This window comes from Pipistrellus hanaki, assembly GCF_964339955.1.
Source record: "Pipistrellus hanaki genome assembly, chromosome: 4".
In the NCBI taxonomy this organism is placed as follows: Eukaryota; Metazoa; Chordata; class Mammalia; order Chiroptera; family Vespertilionidae; genus Pipistrellus; species Pipistrellus hanaki.
In genome coordinates this window covers 96852009-96874381 of record NC_140506.1, presented here as the reverse complement: position 1 = coordinate 96874381, position 22373 = coordinate 96852009, and the positions used below count along the sequence as shown (strand labels likewise).

Below are 22373 nucleotides of genomic sequence, written 5' to 3'. Positions count from 1 at the left end.
TGCCTCAGGGAGAAGTGTGTCCTGGCCCCCTGCCATACCGCCCGCTGTCCTCGAGGCCGGAGGAAGCTCCCGGCGGCCTCAGACTGTGCCGTTTTGGGGACCGGTGGCTCCCAGGGAGGCCCCCGCAGCCCCCGGTGCCACCGGCTTCCTCCACGGGCCTCTTGTCACGGCCTGGCTGCCTCCTGGCCGCGGATCCAGCCCTCCTCGTGGGTTTGTGGTCAGCGGGGAGGAGGGAGCCAGAGGCCCGCCCCCCCTCGGGCTCAGGAAGAGCCTCCTCGGCCACTTCCGGGCGGTGCTGGCCGCGGACATCGCAGACTCGCCGCTCACCTGCCCCGGTAAGGAGAGTGAGATGGGTTTCTCTGCCGGCGCTTCCCCGGCTCCGGCTGCCGCTGTCTCCCCGGCTCCGGCTGCCGCTCAGATCCTGGCGCTGTGACCACAAGCCGGTGCTCTCACCTCTGTGCGCCTCAGTCTGCTCATCTGTAAAGTGGGGGTTTTAATGGCACCTACTTCATAGAGCTGTGGTGAGAACCACGTTGGTTAATACACTGTAAGCACCGAGAGCAGTGCCGGGCACGTGATAAGCATTGCGAATGCATAGCAACTATTACGGGCAAAAGCATGATACATGCCCATGTTTAAAGGTCGATGACTGAGTTTGTTATTGCTGAAGGTTAGCCAACCACTCATTCCATAGCAGCGTACTGAGCACACACTGGGCACGGATCAGCCCTGTTTAGGCACCGGGGACAAGGCAGTCCCCAGGGCACCACAGCTCGGCCCCCCTGGGCTCGCACTCTCCTCTGCATGTGAGGACAGATCACTTAACCGACAGGCCGTCTCTCACCCTGCCTCAGGGCCTCGCAGCAGGACGGAGGGGCTGGTTCATATTGTGGCAACACAGGGTACTTCTTTGGGGACCCGTTTGTGTCCTCTGCCTCTGCTTCTCAAAGGCTGTGTCTTGTTGGTTTTGTGAGACCTTTTTGTATAGAACAGGCCACCAACCCGCCATTATGTCGATTTCTACTCTTCTCGCGTCTTCTGCTTGCTTTCTGTTTCTTCTTTGGCGTGTTTTGATCTGAGGAAGTTGAAAATCTTTCGCAGTCAGATCTTCCTATCTTCACCATCTACCTCCTGAAATAAAACCAGCGCTCACACGAGTAACCTCAGTGATAGTATCAGAGACGGTGATAAGTCCATGGCAGCTATAGGCAGGGGCTGTGATGAGTGCCAGGGGCAGCCCTGGTGAGGGGATGGGTTTCTGGGTACAAAGGCTGCCCGGGGCAGCAGGGCCGGGAGCGTCAGAGGCCAGTGGGACGGGAGACGTGGAGGAGGGGAGGGGACAGTGGGTGGGTGGCAGGGGCTTGAGGTTTCTTATTTCCTGGGACCTTTAACTTTAAGACAGCCGTGGGCTCCCGTACGGAGACCGCCTGTACGTTCAGCTTCCCGCCATGACACCTTCCAGAACTGGGTGCGTGGCCACAGCCAGGCCCTGGTGCGGCTCACTCACTTTCTTGCACTCCCCCGCTCAGCCTGCGTTCTGTGCAGCTCTGTCCCACGCACAGCTGTGTCTCCCCACAAGGCTGGACGTGGAGCCGTCTGTCCTCAGGGGACCCCTCCCTGTGCTGCCTTTTATAGCCACACGCCCTCCCCTCCTGCCTGCCTGCCCCACTCCCCGCAGTAACTGCTCTCCCTCCAGTGCGGCCGTCCAGGAGAGTCACACAGTGAAACGTGACCTACGTACATGGGATCGGGCGGAGCGTCCCTTCCGACGGGCCTCCTTCACTGCCATCGCTCCTGGGCGTGGACTGTGCTCCGTGTCAGGGATGCTCCTCCCGGGCGGCCGTGACCCCTGGGACCTGTGCTTGGGGTGAATACACCTTCAGAGCCGGAGACCAGTGAAGGCCCGAGGGGCGCCAGCAGCGTGGAGAAGGCTGGGGGACCCAGGTCTGCATCAACTGCAGACGGCCCCGTGGTCCGGTCCCGTTCTCTCAGCCCGCTGTGGGCTGGGAAAATCCTGCCACAGCCCTGTTCCAAGACCCTCAAAGTCTGCTCACTGCCCAGGGGAGGGGCTCAGGGGACCTGTGGACCCTAAAGTGGAATGCAAAGTTAATGCCTGCGCTTGCCTAGAAGGAGGGATTGGAGTTTGCACCCACGTTCGGACGGGCCCGTGGTCCCAGGACATGAAGGACAGAGGGAGAGGCTGAGCGCTGAGGCTCTGGGGCCCGGGTGCCCTGCTCGCAGCTGGCCTGCCACATGCAGCAGGGCCGTCCCCAACACCGCTCTGAGCCTAGGTTCCTCCTCTGAAAACGGGGAATATTAGCACCTACTTCAAGGGGGCTGTTTTGACTATTGAGTGAATTAATATGATAGAATTATAAAGGGATGTGGTAAATATCGTATGCTAAGTGCATGGTGAGGCTGCAGGGTTTAGGAGGGCAGCACCTTCAGGCACAGACCTGCCCCCTGGACTTGGGGCCTCTCCGTGCCCGTTGTCATCCTCTCAACAAGCTGCAGGTCAGCAGCATTTCTTCCCGAGGGAAGCACAGGGGCGTCTGGGCACCGTCACCTCCCTGGTCCTGGATCTCATATCTCCGTTAACATGGCCTTGTTGGTATTTGTTTGTTTGTTTGTTTAAGTTGCTGCTTCACCTCTGGCTCATGGGGGTTTGTAGACAATACAAATCCTCGGCTTTTTCTGCTGCTCAGTCAGCCTCTCTGGTCCTCTGCGCGGGCACCGCTGTCTGAGATTGACAAGCAGGATGGCCAGGTCTTTCTGGCTTGTTGGGCGCAGCCTGTGTTTCTGGAGGAGAAGTTGAAAGCGTTGATACGTTGGAAGGTGGCTTGGGCCCAGAAGCCAACAGCCCTGGGTGCTGGCTCCAGCTCTGCCCTCTCATTCGCCGTGGGACCTGCTCTGACCTCTGGCCTCGGTTCCCTCGGGTGGAAAGTGGGGGCAACAACTTGTCCAGCAGGGTCTTGGACAGATTCCATAGGGCCGTGGCAGGCAAACTGTGGCTCGAGAGCCACATGCGGCTCTTTGAGTGTGGCTCTTCCACAGAATGCCACGGCCTGGGCGAGTCTATTTTGAAGAAGTGATGTTAGAAGAAGTTTAAGTTTAAAAATGTGACTCTCAAAAGAAATGTCATTCGTTGTACTGTTGATACTGGCTCTGTGGACTAATGAGTTTGCCGACCACTGCCCTGGGGTAATGTTTCTATGCGCTCAGCAAGGTGCCAAGCAAATGCGAGGACTTCATTGGCCCAGGTCCTCGGCGCACGTAAGGCAGCTGTTTCCAGCGGGCAGGCTCTCCGCAGCCGTGGCCTGGGGGTGCGTGCCCATCCCTGGAGGGGTGCGAGCAGACGCTGGCCTGCCGCCTGTTGGAGATGGGGTGTCTGCAGGGCTCCCCTGTCCAGCTGGCAGGTGAGCTAGGCAGGCCACCCCTGAGACTCCGCCCAACTCCCACCGGTCAGGGTGACTGAGGGTGCCAGCTGGAAACTGTTTCCTCTTGCCACGTGCTTGACTGGGATCACTGGACAGTGACTGTTTTAAATCCTTATTTACCTGCACCTCTGCCATGGTTCCCTGACATGCAGCTCCGCATCCAGTGAAGCCCGCTGGTGAATGCCGTGTGTGTGTGCGCGTGTGCATGTGTGCGCATGTGTGTGCATGTGTGTACGTGTGCGCGCGCGCACACACACACATCTAGGCGTGCCCTCCAGTCGGATCGGAGGTGACGCCTGATGCCGTCAGTGTGCTGTGTTAGTCCACCCTCCTGGAGGACTTTCCCACGATGGCCCTTCCGCTGTGTGACCTTGGCCAGGCCTCTCAGCCTCCCTGTTTCTCTTTGCTCGAAGGCGGGGCTGGAGGGACACCGGGCGTCTCCGCCGCAGGACGCTGTGGCGGCTGTGAGCCTGCGAGAGGGAAAGTTACGGGGCTTTGCAGAGGAAGCGGTGTCACAGACTCACCGCCGCACGCCCTCCCTGCTTCCTGGTCTCCGCTGGGACTCTGCGAGGAAGGGGTGCCCGGTCTCCCCGGGGGAGAGCTCTCCAGCCCCCTGCGGAGCCCGTGGGGCGCCTGTCTCTCCAAAGTGACTTGACGAGCACATGCTGTGTGCCCGACACAGCCGGCCCCGGGACCCGGCGGGGAACAAGACCACCGCGGCCCTCGGGCTGGACGGCACACGCTGGAGAGAACAGTCTCTCCCACACGCCCCCTGCCCGTTGCCCCGGGGGTGCAGGCCGGGTCCTCCCCAGGCCGCCCTCCGCGCGGTCGGCGTGACCCTCGGCAGGACTGTGCCTTTGAGCAGGATCACCGAGAGCACGGCCTGCCCTCCGGGCCGGGCTCCAGGATGCCGTGAGCTGGCTCGTCCCTTTCCTGGCGACGCTCACTCTGACCACGTGGTGAAGGTGGTGTCTTCCAGGCTCTGTTTGTAAATTATGCACAATTATAGATATAAGTTATATAAAATTATATATAATGTTAGCTATTCTGACTCATTCATTAGCAAATCACTAGCACGAGGTTGGTGGGGGCTAGAGGCTGCCGTGGCGACGAGAGCTGTCCCTGCTCCCGCTGTGACCTGGCCCTGCAGCCTCCTGCATCCCTGCTCCGACTCCCGGTTACGGTGGTTTCTGTAATGTCTGTTGTGGGCCAGTTGTGCCCGTGTGGGCCAGGGGGCACCGTTCGAGCTGACTCCTGCCCTTTACCGTGTCCCCAGCGTTCCTGAGCCCTCCCTTCCATCCTTCCTCCCTCCCTCCCTCCCTCCTTTCCTCCCTTCCTTCCTTTCTTTCTGGCACAGCGGCAGTCCAGGCTGGTGCCTGCCAAAGCAGAATAGGATTTAAGCAGGGTCAGCGGATTAGACTGCGTTGTGCGTCCGTGTGATTTCCTGGTTTTGCTGGTTGCACTGGGCTGTGCAGAGAATGTCCTGTTCCCCTGAAATCCATACTGGAGTATTGGGGGGAGTTTATTCCTGTGAGTAAATAAATAAGAGAGAGGGGGCAAGGGAGGGAAATGAATGGAAAGGACGGGAGAGGGAAGGGCGGGGTGGGCGTGAGTGGGTGTGTGGGAGGAGCAGCAGGAAGTGGAGGCAAGCAGGTGGCAGGAGGCAGGGGCACAGCTGCTGGGCTGGGGAGGGAGGCGGCTGCTGCAGAGCCTTCGTGTGGGACGAAGCCCCTGGAGAGCATTGCGCAGGGGCTGGAGCTTCTGCTGTGGCTTCAGCCCCCACCGTGCTCCCGACACCGTGCTCCCGACACTGTGCTCCCCACACGTTGCTCCCGACACCGTGCTCCCGACACGCCTCCTCTGTGCAGGGCACCTGCGAGCTTCATGCCTGTCACTTCCGGCAGGGAGAGCGCAGAGACAACGACTGTCTGAAAGCACATGGCACTGAGCAGCAGGAGGAGGCCTGGCAGCTGCCTTTCTGAACTGACCCCAGACAGAGACCCAAGCGGAATGTGGGTGGGCGCTGTCAGCATCGCCCAGAACAACCCCAGGACGGAGCTTTGTGGGGGCATTGGGCATGAGGTGCCAGGAGTGTAGGGGCATTTGGCATGAGGTGCCAGGTGTGTGGGAGTGGCACTCCGTGGCCCGATGGGATCTGCTCCTGAGCATCTTCCTAAGAAGAACCATGGGCGCCTTCCCCATCTCTCCTGTGCAGGTGGCCTGAGGCCTCGGTGTGTCGGCTCAGGTGGTCCTCAGCACCCGGGCGATGGAGACTGAGGTCAGCAGGCGAGCTGCTTGCTCAGGGGCCACAGGAGCGCGGGCAGAGCGGGTGTGGATGTAAGGAGGACAGGAGAGATGTGAGGTGGGATCCCCCAGGGACAGACGGATACCATCCCGTGCGGAACAAGGTGACAGAGTGAGCAAGGCTCACCCAGTGCCAGTCCCACCACAGGGGGCACTGCTGGCCCAGGCTGTGGGCTCAGTTCTGTGTGTGGAGTGATGTTCACGGTGCCGTGAGTTTAAAGCACACGCTTTCGTATGGTGACGGTGCTGCCGGTTTGGTAAACAGGTTTCATACTCACCTCCCTGTAATCATAGCAGCGACTCTGAAGGAACAGAGACTAACGTGAGGGGCACTGCTGGGCTTGTGGTGTGGGGGTGTGAATTGTATTCTCTCTGGCAGTCTGCACCTTCCAGTCATTATTCCCGGTCACGTCTTGTGGGGTGTCGTTAACACAGCGAGGCTGGTCCGTGACTTCATTGCTATAAACATGGAACAGAAGGCCCTCCGTGGGGTCAGAGGTCAGAGAGGGGTCACATGCTCTGTCAGGAACACGCACACCAAGGGCGTGTGAGGGACTCTTAGCTCATGCTTGTGGGCGCGGCCCTCTGGGCTTGCCTGACCGCCTGGGCTCGCTCATGCACTGGGGTCAGCGAGGCCAGCTGCCTGCCCCGCGGAGGGTGAGCTCACCGCAGGCCCGGGGACCGCCGGGACCTGCCGGCACCGTCCGCCAGCAGGCGAGGCCGGGCACGCTCTCCGGGCAGCGGCTGTGCCAGGGCAGGCCTGTGCACGCCGCATTCCGGCTAGCATTCTGCTGGCCAACTCGAGCCACATGGCGAGCCCAGATCCAAATGCAGGGAACGCCCTGCCCAGAGCGGTGGGGGGTGGGGGGAGGGAGGACCACTGCAAGGTTACGCGGACATGGGAGGGAAGAATTGAGGCATTCATGTAGTCAGACAGCATCACTTTTAGTGGCTGCCTAATACGCCGTTGCATGGGTCTGCCATCGTTTATTTAACCGGCTCTGTAAGGTTGGACAGTCAGGTTAGAATTTCCAAACTACTTCAAGGAATTGTAAGTCCTTCAGGGTGTTAATTGGGGGGTTGACACACACACACACACACAAAAATGAAGGTTGGGTAAATAAATTTGGTAAGTGTTGAGTGGGGGGGGGGGGGGGGGGAAGTTCCCTTATTGCAGGACTTATGAGAACCTTTATATGCAAATACTCAGTATGAACTTACGGAAGTCCGAGGGATACACACACTCAGCTGGGCCTGGGCTTTTTCCAAGAAGCACCTCCAGGGACAGGTGTTGCTGGCTCTCGCTCAGGGCTTTGTGCATCCGGGTTGGGTTTCGTGATTGGACAGGTCTCTGCTGAACACGGAGGGCTCACCGTGGCCAGAGACACAGTGGCCGGGGTGGGGACAGCTGTGTCTGAATGAGGCGAGCTCTGAAGGCTGCACTGGGATGCCTGGGTGGCGGGGACCACGGGTCAGCCCTCACCCGCTCACTGTCTCTCCGCAGGGGCCCTAGGACCTCCCGATGGGGCGGCTCGGCTCCGGGCTCACGCTCCCTGTGAGCTGCCTGATCCTGGTGTGGGCGGCAGGCGCTGGTAAGTCACCCCTCTCATTCATTCATTCATTCATTCATTCCTTCAGCAAACATGTACTGACTGTCTACCTCACATGTGTCAAACACAAGGCCCGCGGGCCAAATCCAGCCCGCCAGGCCTTGCAATGTGGCCCGAACCGCGCTGTCATCACTGCACTCCGCTGTCAGTTTATGACATTGTCAGTTTATGACTGTTCAGTAAACCATTCGGCCCGCGATTTAGGCTGGATTTTAGATTTTGGCCCCTTCTCTGACTGAGTTCGACACCCCTAGTCTACCTGCCAGGCCCAATCAGGGAACAAAGCTAAGATCCCCGGCCTTGACATTGCACTGTGGTGGGATGAGACAGCCGATGACAGATGGCCCGGATTATAAATTAATCCTAGGGTTGTTAGAAGGTGTGGGAAAAGACAATACAGAGCAGGGCAGGGAGGACTGGAAAAGCGGGGTCAAGGGGAGGATTGCAATTTATAACACGTGCTCAGGGGAGTCCTCAGGAGAGACAGGCACGGAAGCAGAGACTGAAGGAGGGGAGCAGCAGCTGTCTGGGGAGGACCTCAGTGGAGGCGGAGCCGAGGGCCTGCCTGGAGGCTGGCGGAGCCAGAGGAGTGGACGGGGCCGGGTGGCAAGCGACCAGTCCGGAAGCTTTGAGGGTGTGAGCAGAGGAGGTACATGGCCTGTTACACGGATAGGGACCCTTTGTAAGCATGAGGGTGGAGTCGGGAGGCCGGGGAGGAGCAAGCCGGGACATCCTGCTGGTTCTCAGCAGGCCACTGAGTGGCTGGACTGGACGAGCACCCCACCTTCTCACCCGCCCTTTGATATTGGCCAAACCCAACAAGGAGCCAGTGGCCACTGGCACTGGGTGACAAGACGGTGGGATCAGCCTCCTAAGCTGGGGGGCGGGGGGGTGGGGGGGGGCGCGGGCGGGGAAGTGGTGGGAGCGCGGGAGCGGCACAGGGATAACCGCCTCCCGCTGCAGGTCAAGTGCCTGTTGGCGGCGTCCTCACACTGCCTCGTATTTTCCCTGTAATGTGGCCGAAGGCAGGTAGGTGAGCTACAGCACACGTAGGTCCTCGGGGTGCCCCCTCAGTGGGCCCTGCACCCAGGGATCTTCTTCAGCCTCGGGAGCCGCCTCAGGGCAGCGGGAGGCTGTGAGACGCACACGCGGTCCGGGCGGTGGTGCCTGTGTTTGCGATGGGCCCCTGGTCCTGTTCGGGCTGTTTCCGGCTTGTCCCGGTGGCCACGCCCTCTTGCTGGCCGCTCAGGGCGCTCCTGTGTCTGTCTCCCCAGGGGGTGTGCAGCTCCGGCAGCTGCCCACCTGCTTCTCCGACTACCTCAGCACCTCCACCTGCGAGTGGAGGATGGGTGGCCCCACCGACTGCAGCGCCGAGCTCCGCCTGACCTACCAGCTGGTCTTCCCGAACGAGGGGTGAGCCTGTGCCGGGGAGCTGGGGGGGGGAGGGGAGGCCGGAGCTTGGCCTGAGTTCGCCGGGGCCCGGTGGTGACCTGGAGTGCCGGGTGCTGAGTGCGGCTCCCTGCGGTTCTTGCTGGGCCGGGGTCAGAGCTGGGGCCGGGGCGCAGTGTGCGATGCGCTGGGTGTCATGCCGCTCCGAGCTCACGCACCGGGCCTGCAGTGTGTGGATGGGGAGGGATATCGGACCAGGCGGTTCTCAGGCCCTCAGCCTCAGGATCCAGCTCAGAATGAGCGAGGACCCCAAAAGCGTCCGTGCAGGCAGCCTGTAGCGCTCGCTCTGGGCCGCTAGGAATGGAACCAGGACATTGAAATCACAACAGCACGCAGCCACCAGAGCAGCGACACCGTAACACGCCACGTGATACGCGTGAGAGAGAGCGGCAGGTCGTTTGACCCGGGCATGACTATTGTTAGGGCTCAGTCAGTGTGAAGTTCAGCATGGAACGTTGGGTGCATGTTCCCGTGGTTTATGTACATGCCCACGATGCACTAGGTAGGTGCCCTGTGCTCCCCAGGGCGGTGCCCGGGCCTAGATCAGAGGTGGGGTGCTGGCCCTGAGCCACACGGGGCCCCGTGCTGTAAACCAAGTGCTGGCACGTGGCCACGCCCGTTCACTCCTGTGTTGTCTGTGGCTGCTTCTGTCTTGGCCAGCAGGGTGTGCAGTGTATGGGGACAGGAATGGCCTGGCTCTCGGAGTCTGGCCCTTGACGGAAAATGTGTGCCACCCTCCGGATGAGACACAGGTTGGCTGTTTGGGGCGGCACATTAGGATGACGTGTGGTGGCAGGGCGTGTGCCACAGTGCCCTGCATGGGAGAGGACAGGCCCCAGGTGTGCTAGCGCGCGCGCACACACACAAACACACACACACACACACACACACACACACACACACACACACTGTTACAGATCCTTCGGTGCCATGGTTCTTCCCTTTCACTGGCCTTCAGGGATGAGCCGAGTCCTGGGACCGAGGCCGCAGCCAGGGGGTGGAGGGCGAGGGGCTGTGGCAGCACGGACGGCAGTCCTAGCCCCCTGGCCCATCACACAGGCTGGCTGCTCTGCTCCCAGTCCCCTGACCTGGTCCTGAGGCAGGAGACCAGGAACTAGCAGAGCATGTGGTTCCTTGAGGCGTGTCCCGGGGACACCGTACGTACATGACAGCCTAACGCAGCCCGTGTCCGCAGAAACCACACGTGTGTCCCTGCGAACAGAGAAAGCGCCGTGTGCCAGTGTGACATGCTGATGGACTACATAGTCAGCGCGGACATCTACCAGCTGGACCTGTGGGCTGGGAAGCAGCAGCTGTGGAGTGGCTCCTTCAAGCCCAGCGAGCATGGTGAGCGGGTGGGGCGGGTGCTCTAAGCCCCGGCCCTGGGGTGGGCCAGGCGGGTTCCATCCGGGGGAGGGCCCAAGTAGCCTTTCCTTAACCCCGATGGGGCTCTCGCCCTGCCTGGGCCTTAGTCCTCCCGTCTTTGAAATGGGGTTGGGCTCAGCAGCACCAGGCCCCTTCAGCTCAGACAGGCAACCCCCTGCATGTGAGCGCCCTGCTGAGCAGGCTACTTGGTGGAAGGTGTGCTTGCCGCAGACCAGAAACTGAACTGGGAACCGTCCTCACCTCCCTTGACTGCTCAGCTGCTGCTGCTTCAGACAGTCCGGACCAAGCATGTCAAACTCGCAGCCCACGGGCTGCATGCCTCATTTATTTGGCCCGTGTTAGCCTTTGAGTTTGACATGCTTAGTAGACCATGGAAGGCTGACCTTATCCTGCTGCCCGGAGTCCCTGCGGGCATTCCCCAGGAGCTGGCTGGGGGGTAATGACAGGAGTTTCAAACACCATTTATTGCTGTGTGACCTTAGGCAAGTCACCTCTCTGAACCTCAGTTTCCAAAAGAGAGTTCCTATCCCCATTTTGCAACTGAATAAACTGTAGTGCAGAGCAGGCAAGTCACCCGCCTAAGGTCACACAGTATGAGCAGCAGAGGCAGGGTCTCGCAGCCTCCGCCACTCCACCAGCAGTGCCTGCAGGGCCCGCTCACCCGCTGGTGGTGAACTGGCCCATGAACAAACCCTGAGTTAACGTAATCCTCACATGCGCATGGCGACGTTGGTGCACATTATTATATACTTGTGATCTCGCTAATATGATTGCTTCAAAAGAGACTAAGTCTAAACACACGAATCAACATAAAGAAAAATGCATGGTACCTAATGTAGCTCACAGACGTGGCTGAAAGTGTGAAGGACGAAAGTGCACACGCCGGAGTCTGGGTTATTTGGCAAACACGTGCTGGGTTCCCCGTGGCTCCAGGGAGAGGGGGAGCAACGCCAGAGTGAGTGCCGGGATTGGAACTGCTGTGACTGTGAACCTCCGCGGTGCCTACACATGGAGGTGGTGTTGACTGAAAACCTCAGCGGCGCGGGCTCCGAGGGCCACCCGCCCTCACCAGGCCCCCTTCTCCCCAGTGAAACCCAGGGCCCCCGGAAACCTCACGGTGAACGCCACAGACTCCCACATGTGGCAGCTGACCTGGAGCAACCCCTACCCACCTGAGAGTTTCCTGGCCTCTCAGCTCTCCTACCTGGTCAACATTTCAAACGAAGACGACCCCACGGAGGTGAGTGGGCACGTGGGGGTTCTCATCACGCCCTGGGACTCGGGAAGCGGAGACCCCGCCCCAGGGTGGGAGACAGGAGCCCGGCTGACTGCAGCCTGGGACCTGGAGTCCCGGCTCCTGTCCCTCCGCCCCTCGCCTGGCACCAGGTGTGCAGAGAAGGGACGTGACTTGTGGGCCTGCTCCTCCCTGTAAGGGAGGCTCTGGGTGCAGCTGTGTGTCCCGGGGGCCGGAGGGACACTGAGGTTTCGGGGACCTTCTCAAATGACCGAGTCCCACCGTGACCCCCTCACTCAGCATCGTCTCCCCGACGCTGACTGGTCAAGGCCAGCGTGGCCAGGGCTGCGGGCCGCCTGAGGCTCGCAGGAAGGATGGCTCCCGGCTCCTGTGAGTTTGGCCGCATCCGTGTGCCGGGGGCTGTTGGGCCCAGGCAGGAGGCCACCCCCCGTTCCTCCCTCGTGCCCTTCCCCCAGCCAGCCCGGGGGAGAGAGGGCGCCCGGGGAGTCTGGAGGATGGTCTCACATGATGTCACCACAGGTGTGGTCCCAGATACCATCACCTTTGTACTTCCTGTCGGTGAGAAACAAGTCAGAGTCCTGCCCACAACAAGGGCAAGGACTGTACAAGGGCAAGGACTGTACAAGGACTGAGGGCCCAAGGGGGATCCTGGGCCCTCAGTTTGTCTGGCACCATTTTTTTTAAAGCAATAGGCAGCAGACAATACCTACTAATTGTCATCTTACCTTGTCCACTCAGCTACAGTCCTGGAAGTCTTCCCAGTGGGGGCTGGTGGGCGGGGCTGAGGTCGGGGCCATGTGCCTGGGCCGGGTGGGCGGGGCTGAGGTCAGGGCCATGTGCCTGGGCTGGGTGGGCGGGGCTGAGGTCGGGGCCATGTGCCTGGGCTGGGTGGGCGGGGCTGAGGTCAGGGCCATGTGCCTGGGCTGGACGTGAGGCTCCAGAGAGCCCATGAGGGAGCCAGGGGCATGTGCCTCTGTCTGCGCTTCGGGAAGATCATCACACTCCCTGTGCTCCAGGCCCTGTCCTAAGTGCTTCCCTGCTTCAACCCATTTAATCCTCACAGCAACCCTGGAGGCAGGCACTTTTACCCTCATTGCAGAGAGGACATTGAGGTTCCGTCACTCACCTAAGGTTACACCCCCCGAAAGTGACAGTAGGGACCCTTGCCCTCAACTTCAGATGAGGAAACTAAAGCGCAGAAAGGTTCCAGCTCTCCCCAGTCCTGTCATAGGCCTGGTCAGTGGGGGTGGGGCGGGCTGGTATTCTGACCCATCTCACTGGAGCCCGGTCACAGCCATGGAGGTACCAAACTGCCTGGGCTGGCGGAATGACCAGATACCAGGCTGGTGGCTCTTACACGCCGTGTGGTCAGCCAAGGACAGGGATGGTACCCCGGCCCCAGCTGTGCGGTGACGTCTTCCTTTCCTCCCCCAGTTCCTAGTCCGCAATGTGACCTACCAGGAGCCCACCCTCCGCTTCCCGGCCAGCGCCCTGACGCCCGGGGCCCCCTACAGCGCGCGGGTGCGGGCCTGGGCCCCGAGCTACAACAGCCTGTGGAGCGAGTGGAGCCCCCCTGTCAAGTGGCTTCACGGTGAGTATCCAGGTCAGTGCTGAGCAGTTAGTCCTCCCCGCTTCACGCTGGGCCCAGACTCTGCCCTGGCCGAGCACCCGGGTCTCCGTCCGAGGACGCCTCCACGCAGGTAACAGAGGAGCGGCTGGCATGGCCACTGGCCCAGGCGGGCAGGCGGGGCTGAGTGACAGGTGCCCACGGGGCCCGAGCTTTCCCGTGTGGAAACGTGCTTGTGTGTGTGTGACAGTCCAGCGTGACTGTGCTGGCCTGTGGGTGGTCTTCCTCCCGTGCTCATCTCTCTCTGGGACAGAGATGGTTAACCTGTGTGTCCTGGGCCCTTGGGAAGTCAGGGAGGCCTGAGAACCCATTCAGAACAATGTTTCTGCAGGCATAAATAAAGTACTAGGATTAATTTTATACAATTAAAAATTATCTTAAATATGTTTGTGATCTGGGGATATCTGCTTCTCCGTTAACACGGTAGAAACAGGAGCGAGGGCAGTTCTCATAGACACTGTCCCCAGTGAGCGGATGAGATAAGTGACGCTCTGTGATCTGGCGGCGGCATGTGGTAGGAGGGCAGTGTGATGTCTGTGGGCAGCTGGGTGACTGCTGAGGCTCCCTCCATGCCGAACGGGCGGAAATGCGAGGTGTCAGAGTGAGTGAAAGAGAGATGCCATTGCTTCCCCATCCAAGTCCCAGGCCTCTGAATTCTGCCTACAACCTCGGTGGAGGTCTGTGGACCCCAAGTGAAGGATCTCTAAGGGCCCTGCCTTTGTCTGCAGCTAGCCAGCAGAAGGGGAAGGAGAGCAGGGAGACCACACCTGCTTCTTAAAAGCCTTAGCCTGGAAGTGACACATCACTCCCTCTCAAGTTCTATTGGTGAAACTGGCCACTTGGCCACACATAGCTGCAAGGGATTCTGGGAAATGTAGTCCTTCGCTTGAAGCAGCACCCCCCAAAATAACTCTTTACAACTTTATCACTTGGCTTTTGTAATAGAAATGTTGAATTATCTCACATTCCCAGGTTCTTGCAGCAGCTCAATGATATCACCCCAGAATCTTGCCTTCTTTTCCTCTGACATCCTTAGCATGGCAGTATTTTATCTTTAGATTTGCCACCTCATGGCCCCAAGTTGGCTGCTGTACACAGCCTCAGACCCCAAGGGCCAAGGAGAATGAAAGGTTCTGTCACTAACAGGAAGCAAAAAATCTTCCCAGAGCTTCCCTAGCAGACCTTCCCTTGCATCTCATTGGCCAGGACTGTCACATGGCCTCTCTCAACTGCAGTGAATGCTGGGAACTCAAATGTCTGGGAAGGAGACTAGGATCATCGTGATTGGCCTGCACCTCAGGGTGGGCACATTGCCACTGGGCAAAGAAGAGGGAAAGATAGGGGAGGGAGGCTGCCTTAGGCATTGTCTGCACTGTGGAGAGGAGAGGGGTGGTTAACATTCACTTAGAGATGAATTCTTCAAAGTGTCTCTTCCCCATCTGTCTCCACCTGGGCTGTGAGCTCTGTGGGTAGTAGCTACCCTGTGCCTGTGTCCCCAGTGCCCAGAAAGTGGCAGGCACACAGGAAGTCCTTGGGAAAGTTTTGTTGAATTGATTTGATTCTAACATTGGCCTGGGAAAGGGAGGGGAGGCAAGAGGAGGGGAGGGGAGGGCTTGCATGGAACATGTACAGTGTGCTGGACACATTCATATTTCCACATCTATTTATTGAGCTCCTACTATGCGTGGCCCCATGCTAGACACTGGGAAATCAGTGGTGAACAAAACAGACAAAAATCCTTGCCTTCTGAAACCTGCACTCGGGGGAGGGGGAACAGAAAATCAACATTCAGAAAAGAGGAAATCAAATCAACCCAGACCCAGCGGCAGTGGGTCTGGAGGCAGTAAAGCAGGGAAAGGGGGCGGAGTGATGGCAGAGAGGGCGTGGGGGAGTTTGGGAGCTGGCGAGGGTGCAGTGAGGGAGGAGAGGAGCGAAGGGGATAGCAGCGATGGGGTGAGGGCGCTGTTCTGAGTGCGGTGGGTAGTAAGTCGCGGGACCCTCACAGCTCCCCATGAGATGAGCACTGTTGTTAACCCCATTGTGTCGGTGAGGAAACCGAGGCACCGAGAGGGTGAAGGACGTGTCCTGGGTCACCAGTGAGGGTACGACAGAGACAGGCTTTGAACTCAGGTCGTCCAGGGCCAGAGTCACTGCCCTTGACCTCTGTGCTTCAGGAAAGAGCAGCAATTCAAGATCCTGAGCTGGCACTGAGCGTGGAGGAGCAGGGGCAGCAAGGGGGCCGGTGTGGCAAGGGCTCAGGGTGCGAGGGGAGGGCCCAGGGGCTCGATCGTGCGGGATCTGGGAGCCAATGTCCTGAGGCTCCCGTCTTGGCCCGGGGAAATGGAGACCAGGCTGTACCCAGCGATGAGGGCTCACGGCTTCCCTCCCCCTTCCAGACTACGAGGGGCCCTGGGAGCAGCGCCTCCCACTGGCCGTGGCCATCTCCTGCGTCGTCATCTTGGCCGTCTGCCTGTCCTGCTACTTCAGCATCCTCAAGTGAGTCCTGGGCCGGCCCCGGGCGGGGAGTGGACAGGAGTTCCTCCTCTCACCTGCCGGCTTGCAGTCCTTGTTCAACCATAAGTGTTTATGGAGCAGCTGCTGTGGGCGAGGCTCTGAGGCAGCGGCTGAAACCAAGCCACGGCCTCTGTGCGCCTGTGGGAGCCCCATGTCAGGCCTGCAGAGAGCCCGGCGTTGCCCCCGCAGCCCCAGCGCGGAAGGAGATGAGCCGGGCGCAGGCCCAGATGTCCCGAGCGCTGTGTGTTGGTCAGGGCGGGGGCTGGGAGGGTGGGGAGGATATTTGAGCTGGGAGGGGCCTTCCTTGGGAGAGGGAGGTGGATCTGCCCGGGGTATGGTCCAGACAGTTGGGGGCTGACAATAGACTGAGGAGTTCTAGCCGATCGCCCTGACAGTCTGGAGACCCGGGCTGTGTGACTGGCTCCTCCTCTGTGGGCTGAGAGAGCGGGAACGTGTTCAGTCCGTCCTAAGAGTCTGAGAGAGTCTTGGATCACAGTGGGGTGGGGGTAGAAAGAGCCTGGGTTTCAGGAAACATGGTGTCTCAGAGCCTCAGTGCTCCCATCTCTGAAATGGGACTAGCGAGTCCTCCCTCGCCATGTGAGGATCAGTGACGGCCGAGGAGTGACTGGGCACACAGTGAGTGGCAGGGGCTGCAGGCTCTCCTCTCCGTGTCTTGTCACTGACACCTCCCAGCCCCCGTGGGCTGGCCTTTTCCCTCCTCTGAGCCTCAGTTTCCCCATGGCCTGTCCTCCCAGACCCTCTCGCTCTCCAGCACTCCAGCCTCTTGCTGTTCTGTGAACGCACCAAGCACGTTCCCTCCAAACCTTTCACTCGCCGTGCCCCTGCCTGGAAGCCTTTCCCCGGCATCGCCCTGACTCCCTCCTCTTCCACTCTCAGTCCCACTCAGAGGCCGCCTCCTCAGGGGCCCTCCTGGACCACCCCCCTCTCCTCTCTACTCCTTTATCTTCTCCATTTCCACTCATGGCGCTGGATGCCGTCATGAATGTCCTGTAGTTATTTCTGTCTGTCTCCTCGGAAGTCAGCTATGTGAGGGCGGGGCCTTTGTCTGCTTCACTGTTCTGTCCGAGGCCTGGCACAGTGAGTGTGCATAGTAGGTGCTCAGCACAGCATGCTGACTGACTAAGTGGAGTCAGCGGAGGCTGACCCAGGGCATCTGAGGACCTTCCCTCAGAGCTGACACGCCATGGCTCCAGGCCGACCGGGGGAGGAAGGAACCTGTTTCTCCCAGGGTCTCCTCGGCCTCTCAGGCCTCCCCTGGCCTGGCTCCCAGCAGCTCCCTGGGGGACCGCTGATGGGAGCACCCGAATTCTCTGCAGCCCCAGTGCCTCCTGCTTCCCTGGGCTTGTTCCCACTGAGGACAGAGGTGGCGAGTCGGGAGCAGAATGCTGGGGCACCAACCGGCTCCTCTGCCGCCAGCTGTCCCTTCAGCCCCGGGAGCCTCAGTCTGCTCATCTGTGAATGGGATTGGCAGGAGGCCCTGTCCCAGGAGACATCCAAAACCAACCCACACGATCCTGGCCCCTGGGAGGAACTGGCGATGTGGTCATTCCTATGGGAGGAGAGACCAACGCGCTTCCCTTTTCTTTTCCAGGATCAAGAGAGAGTGGTGGGACCGGATCCCCACCCCGGCCCGCAGCCCCCTCATGGCGGTGGTCATCCGGGAGGTCCAGGTAGGTGTGGCCGGTCTGGTGCTGTGGTGCTCCTGGCAGGAACCAGCATTCCGGCGTCTGGGCGTTAGACACTCACTGGCTTTGGATGTGCACCTGAGCGTCAGGAAGGCCCCAGCACAGGCTGCTTCTGCAGCCCAGAGTGGTCATCGGGGGCCAGAGGCTGCCCCCTCCCCCTGCCTCAGCTTTCAGAGCCACTTTTCAGCCGTGGGCGGGGTCCCTCCCTTGAGAGGAGATGGCCCCTGCGGTCACCAGCATGTCACCCCCTGGGGAGGTGCCTGCACCCGGGCAGGAGGCCAGGAGGCCAGGGAGGGGGCACTCGGCTCCTGTGTGTTCCTCTTACGGGTGGGAAACTGCCACAAAGCACCAGCCAATCCCCTCCTTTCTCACCGGCCTGATTGCATCCCATGCTCGTTCCTATCCCTTCACCTGCCAGGAGCGGGGATACCGAGGGGCCGGCCGGTCCAGCCTGAGCGTGGCCGCGTGTGGTCTGCCTGAGCTCATGGGCTCTCTGTGAAGGGGACGGGAGCCGGCCCTCAGGTCTCCGGCGACCCTTGGGCAGGCTGTGAACCCGGCTCTGCTGCTCACGTGCAGAGCGGCCTGGGTTTGAGCGAGCGGCTAACCTCCCTGAGCCCGGTGTTCTGTGGGTTGTGTGGTGTTTATGGAACGGTTGGAATTCACCCAGACGGTGCCTGTGAAGTGTGTGTCACCAGGCCCTGCACAGAGCCAGCCTCGTCCACGTGTCAGTCAGCTTTGCTGTGCAGCAAACGATCCTAAACTTGGTTGAAACAAGCCCCATCTGTAGCTCCTGCTTCTGCAGTCGCTCAGCGGTGGGGCCGGAGGGGGTCTGGGCCCAGCAGGGAGCTCCCTGGCCAGATCCTCCCCGCGGCTTCGCGCACAGCTCCGCGGTGGTCTGGCTCTCGCCGGGCCCTGGAGTGACTGAGCCGTGTCCTCCTCCTGCGGGCTGGCCCGCTGGCACAGTGCCACTTGTGCCACTTTCTGTGCCCAAAGCAAGTCACAGGCCTGGCCAGACCCACGGGGTGGAGGAGCTGCAGACGACAGCGGCCACTTTGCCTTCAGCCTCAGCAGCTTAGCTTCATGGCGGCCTCACTCTGTCCCAGGGGCTGAGGCTCCGGGAGCCGCAGTGGCTGGTCTGACCTCCGGCAGGTGACGGCAGGGCCCACAGCCCTCCCGCGGCTCACTGCGGCCTCTCCGCTCTGCTCACCGGCGTCTCTGTGTTCCAGGTGCCCATGTGGGGGAAGAGCCCTGGGGGCCAGGAGCCGGCCAAGTGCCCGTACGTATATGAGCTTGGGTCACAGCCCGTGTGGATCTGGAAGGGGGTGGAATTGGCGCAGTGGGCCCGTCTTGAGAGCGGGGTCCCTCGCCCCTCCGTGCCTGCCTTCTCTTCCTTGGCGTTCAGCACTGTTCCTTTGCAGGGTGGGAGGGGGAGGAGTGGGCTGGGGAGGTGGCTGCTGGCTGGGCCCCCGAATTTCCCTGGGGGGGTCGGTCAGGTGCGGGGGCCCCCTGGGGGTGCACTCTGGCCTGAGCAAGGCTGTGGAGTCAAGTACCCGGGCAGCGGTGCCCGCTGTAAAGTGCTGACATCACCGCATACTGGTTGGCAAACACCACTCTCCTAAACCCTGAAATGCCACCAGCACTTTAGCCTCCTTAGTGCCTCCCCCAGGCCTCTGGGCCTCCCCCTGTGCAGTAGCCGAAGGTTAGACCCAGCACTGAGGGGCCTTCAGGACGCGGGAGCCCTGCCCCCGGCAGCCGTCCTCAGTGGGCGTTCCCTATGCTGCGTGTTTTAAATCCCATCCTCCCTGACAAAGACGTATTCATTCAATAGTCTGAGCTGGTAGTGGGTCCGGGTTATGGGCTGAGCTCCAGACATCCCCAAGGCAGACAGGGCCCTCCTTCCGGGGGCTCCCAGGGCAGGAGCGGGGCAGACTGAGAGGCAGTGGCTGTAAAGCCAGGAGGCCCGTCTGCAATAGGTAGGCATCAGTCCAGGGCGGCTTCAGGCTGGGTTTTGAGGGATGAATAGGAGTTTTTCAAGTGGAGACACTGACCTGACCAAGCTTTGCCTTTGCAGATACTGGAAGACGTGTCTGACGAAGATCCTGCCCTGTTTGCTGGAGCCCAGCGTGGAGAGGGGTGACAGTTCTTCCAAGGCGGCCAGGAGCGGGCCTGCCCAGGGCCCCGGACAGCCAGCCTGGCGCCCCGCGGAGGGCAGCAGCGCGGTGCTCTGGCCGGAGAGCATCAGCGTGGTGACCTGCGTGGAGCTGCTGGAGGCCCCGGTGGAGAGTGAGGAGGAGGAGCAGGAGGAGGAAGACGGAGGGAGCTTCTGCCCCTCGCCCGAGAGCAGCGGGACCGGCTTCCAGGAGGGCAGGGCGGGCATCGCGGCCCGAATGACGGAGCACCTGCTCCTGGACCTCCTCGGGGGCGTGGAGGGAGGCTCCTGCCCGCCAGGCTTGGGGGAGTGCTGCCTTCTCCCTCCCTCGGCAGGTGTGAGTGCTCAGGTGCCTGGGGCAGGTGAGGAGCCTCAGGAGCCCCCCCTTCGGGGCGGGGAGCAGCCCCCAGAGCGCCCCCCAGCCCCTCGGACACAGAGCCCCGCCCGCCTGGCTGTGGCAGAGCTGCCTGCCATAGTCATCGCCGACAACCCCGCGTACCGCAGCTTCGGCAGCTTGCTGCGCCCGCCCTCAGGCCCCGGAGAGCTCGACTCGGACCTGCAGCTGGCCGAGGACCAGGGAGACAGGGACCCCAGTGTCCTCCCTGCCCCCCGGTCCTCTGGGCTGCCTGCCGCACTCCAGCCTGAGCCGGAGACCTGGGAGCAGGGCCTCCGGCAGAGCGTCCTCCGGCTCCGGGCGGCCGGCCCCTCGGCCCCCAGCGGCTACCGGCAGTTCGCATCGGCGGTGCAGCAGGGCGGCGCCCGGGGCGGCCAGGCGGGCGGCCCCCCCGGAGACGCTGGGTACAAGGCCTTCTCCAGCCTGCTGGCCAGCGGGGCCGCGTGCCCAGGGACCCCTGGGGCTGAGGCCAGCAGCGGGGAGGGGGGCTACAGGCCCTTCCAGGACCTCACTGCTGGCAGCTCTGGGGTCCCTGCCCCTGTCCCCCTGTTCACCTTTGGGCTGGACACGGGGCCACCGCCCGGCCCTCAGAACTCGCTCCCCCTCACTGGCTCCCCGAAGCGCCCCGGTCTGGAGCCAGGGGCACGGGGAAAGGACAGCCAGAAGCGCCCGCTCACCCCGGAGCAGGCCGCAGCCCCCCTCGGGGACGACCTGGGCAGCGGCATCGTCTACTCGGCCCTCACCTGCCACCTGTGCGGCCGCCTGAAGCAGTGCCGCGGCCGGGAGGAGCCAGGCCAGGCCCACGGCGAGGCCCCCCTCTGCGAGGCCCCCCGCTGCTGTGGCTGCCGCTGTGGAGACAGCCCCGAGCCCCTGGAGAGCCCCCTGCCAGGCGGGGTTCTCCCTCCAGCCTCCCTGGCGCCCCTGGGTGTCTCGGAGAAGGGCAAGGCCCCCCTGTCCTTCCAGCCTGGCCCCAGCAATGCTCAGAGCTCAAGCCAGACCCTCCAGATGGTGGCCATGCTCTCCATGGGCCCACAGGCATGAGTGTGTCCTAGGTGTGCGCCCTCGTTGCTGAGCACACCTCAGCCCTGCTTGCACAATGCCCCCCACCACCCCGAGGGCAGCCAGGCTGGCGTGGCCGAGACGTGAGAAGCCGTGTGAAGTGCGGATGTCTGACCCCGGCTACGGAGGCCGGACCTGTTCTCACACTGAGGAGCTCAGCGCGTGCCGCGGGCGGGGAGGCAGGACGGGGCCCACAGAGCCTCCTACAGGGACCGGGGGCTCCGGGCACCTTGGCTTGTGAGCGAGCTGTCCGCCACCTGATCGGTCCACCCTTCTCCAGCGCACTGCCCCTGCCCCGCCGCCCACGGCCTGTTTGTCCACCCGCTCACTCAGTTGCCCACGTCTTGCCCGGCTCCGGGCCTCGCTGCTGCCATGTCACTGGACTGGACGCTGAGCCTACACACTAACCAAGTAACGGGGAGCGCATCGGAGGCTTTGGGGCTGATGGGAAGCCCGGGCCTGGAGCGTGGTGATGAGCCCAGAGGTGCCATCATTCAACGGCTCCGTCAGGCCGACGCGGAGCAGGATCAGGCAGAGGAGGGCGCTCAGTCAAGCAGGGAAAACAGAAGCACATGAAAAACGGCGGTTACCACGCAGTGACGGTTTGTGGGGTCCCGGGAATAAGCACACCCAGCTGCCTTGGGGCCAGTCGGTGCCCTGCAGACACCATGGCTGCAGCCACAGACCAGAGGGAGAGCTCCGCCCTGAGCCGGCTGAGCTGGGCGTCCAGACGCCCACACCAGGCACGTTTCACCTGCCCACCGGCCCGGACCTCCCGCTGAGTGTGTGTGTGTGTGTGTGTGTGTGTGTGTGTCAGGGATTGTTTAAACCTAACATTTATATTTGCTGAGAAGGCTGGGACGGGAGGGGGTGGAGTTTTATAGAAGTAAAGGTTCTTTCTTTTTTTACTTATGAAACAAGCATGCTTTATCTTTATTAACTCATTGACTCCGCACAGTTCTGAAGTGCAACGAGGTGATTAGGAGGGGACCCAGGAGCCCCATGGGGAGCGGGCAGGGAGACAGTAGAGGAGGGAGTGTGATAAGCAGCGCCAGCCAGGCCGCTGCTGCCCGATCCTGCCGGGAGCTTTGGAAAGCCATGCACCTAGAGGTGTAAGCCTAGAGGTGTCCCTGCAAAGTGGGGTGGGGGCTGGGGTGTTGGTCCGCCCACTCCCCTCTGCCACCGGTGGAGGCCACTGCAGGGGCACTGGCAGCAGCTCCATGCTTTGCCAAGGCTCACAGCTCGTTGGCAGGCCCACAGCTGACCCCGCGTGTCTGTCACCCAGGCTCTGCCGGTGATGGTCCTCACACCCAGGTGGGTGTCCTGAGGGACTGGGCCTCCGACGGGCAGGCAGGGAGCATAAGCTCCTAGGTCTGTGACTGTGTCTGTCACACTTTCAATGGGAGGCTTGGCCGTTTGAGGTTCCTTCCTGCTCTGGCGTTCTACACAGCTCGCTGCCTTACATGCAGCCTGATTGTCCAAG

At 61.5% G+C, this 22373-nt stretch overlaps 1 protein-coding gene across 1 annotated transcript; it reads left to right on the top strand.

Moving 5' to 3' along the window:
* Positions 1-216: 216 nt before the first annotated feature.
* Positions 217-21508, top strand: IL4R (interleukin 4 receptor). The gene is given in 11 exon segments (XM_084883109.1): positions 217-335; positions 7246-7333; positions 8626-8764; positions 9996-10147; positions 11275-11426; positions 12876-13032; positions 15465-15564; positions 17195-17273; positions 18515-18564; positions 19360-20852; positions 20855-21508. Coding segments are annotated over 10 exon segments (2421 nt in total). The 5' UTR covers positions 217-335; positions 7246-7263; the 3' UTR covers positions 20884-21508.
* The last annotated feature ends 865 nt before the right edge of the window (positions 21509-22373 follow it).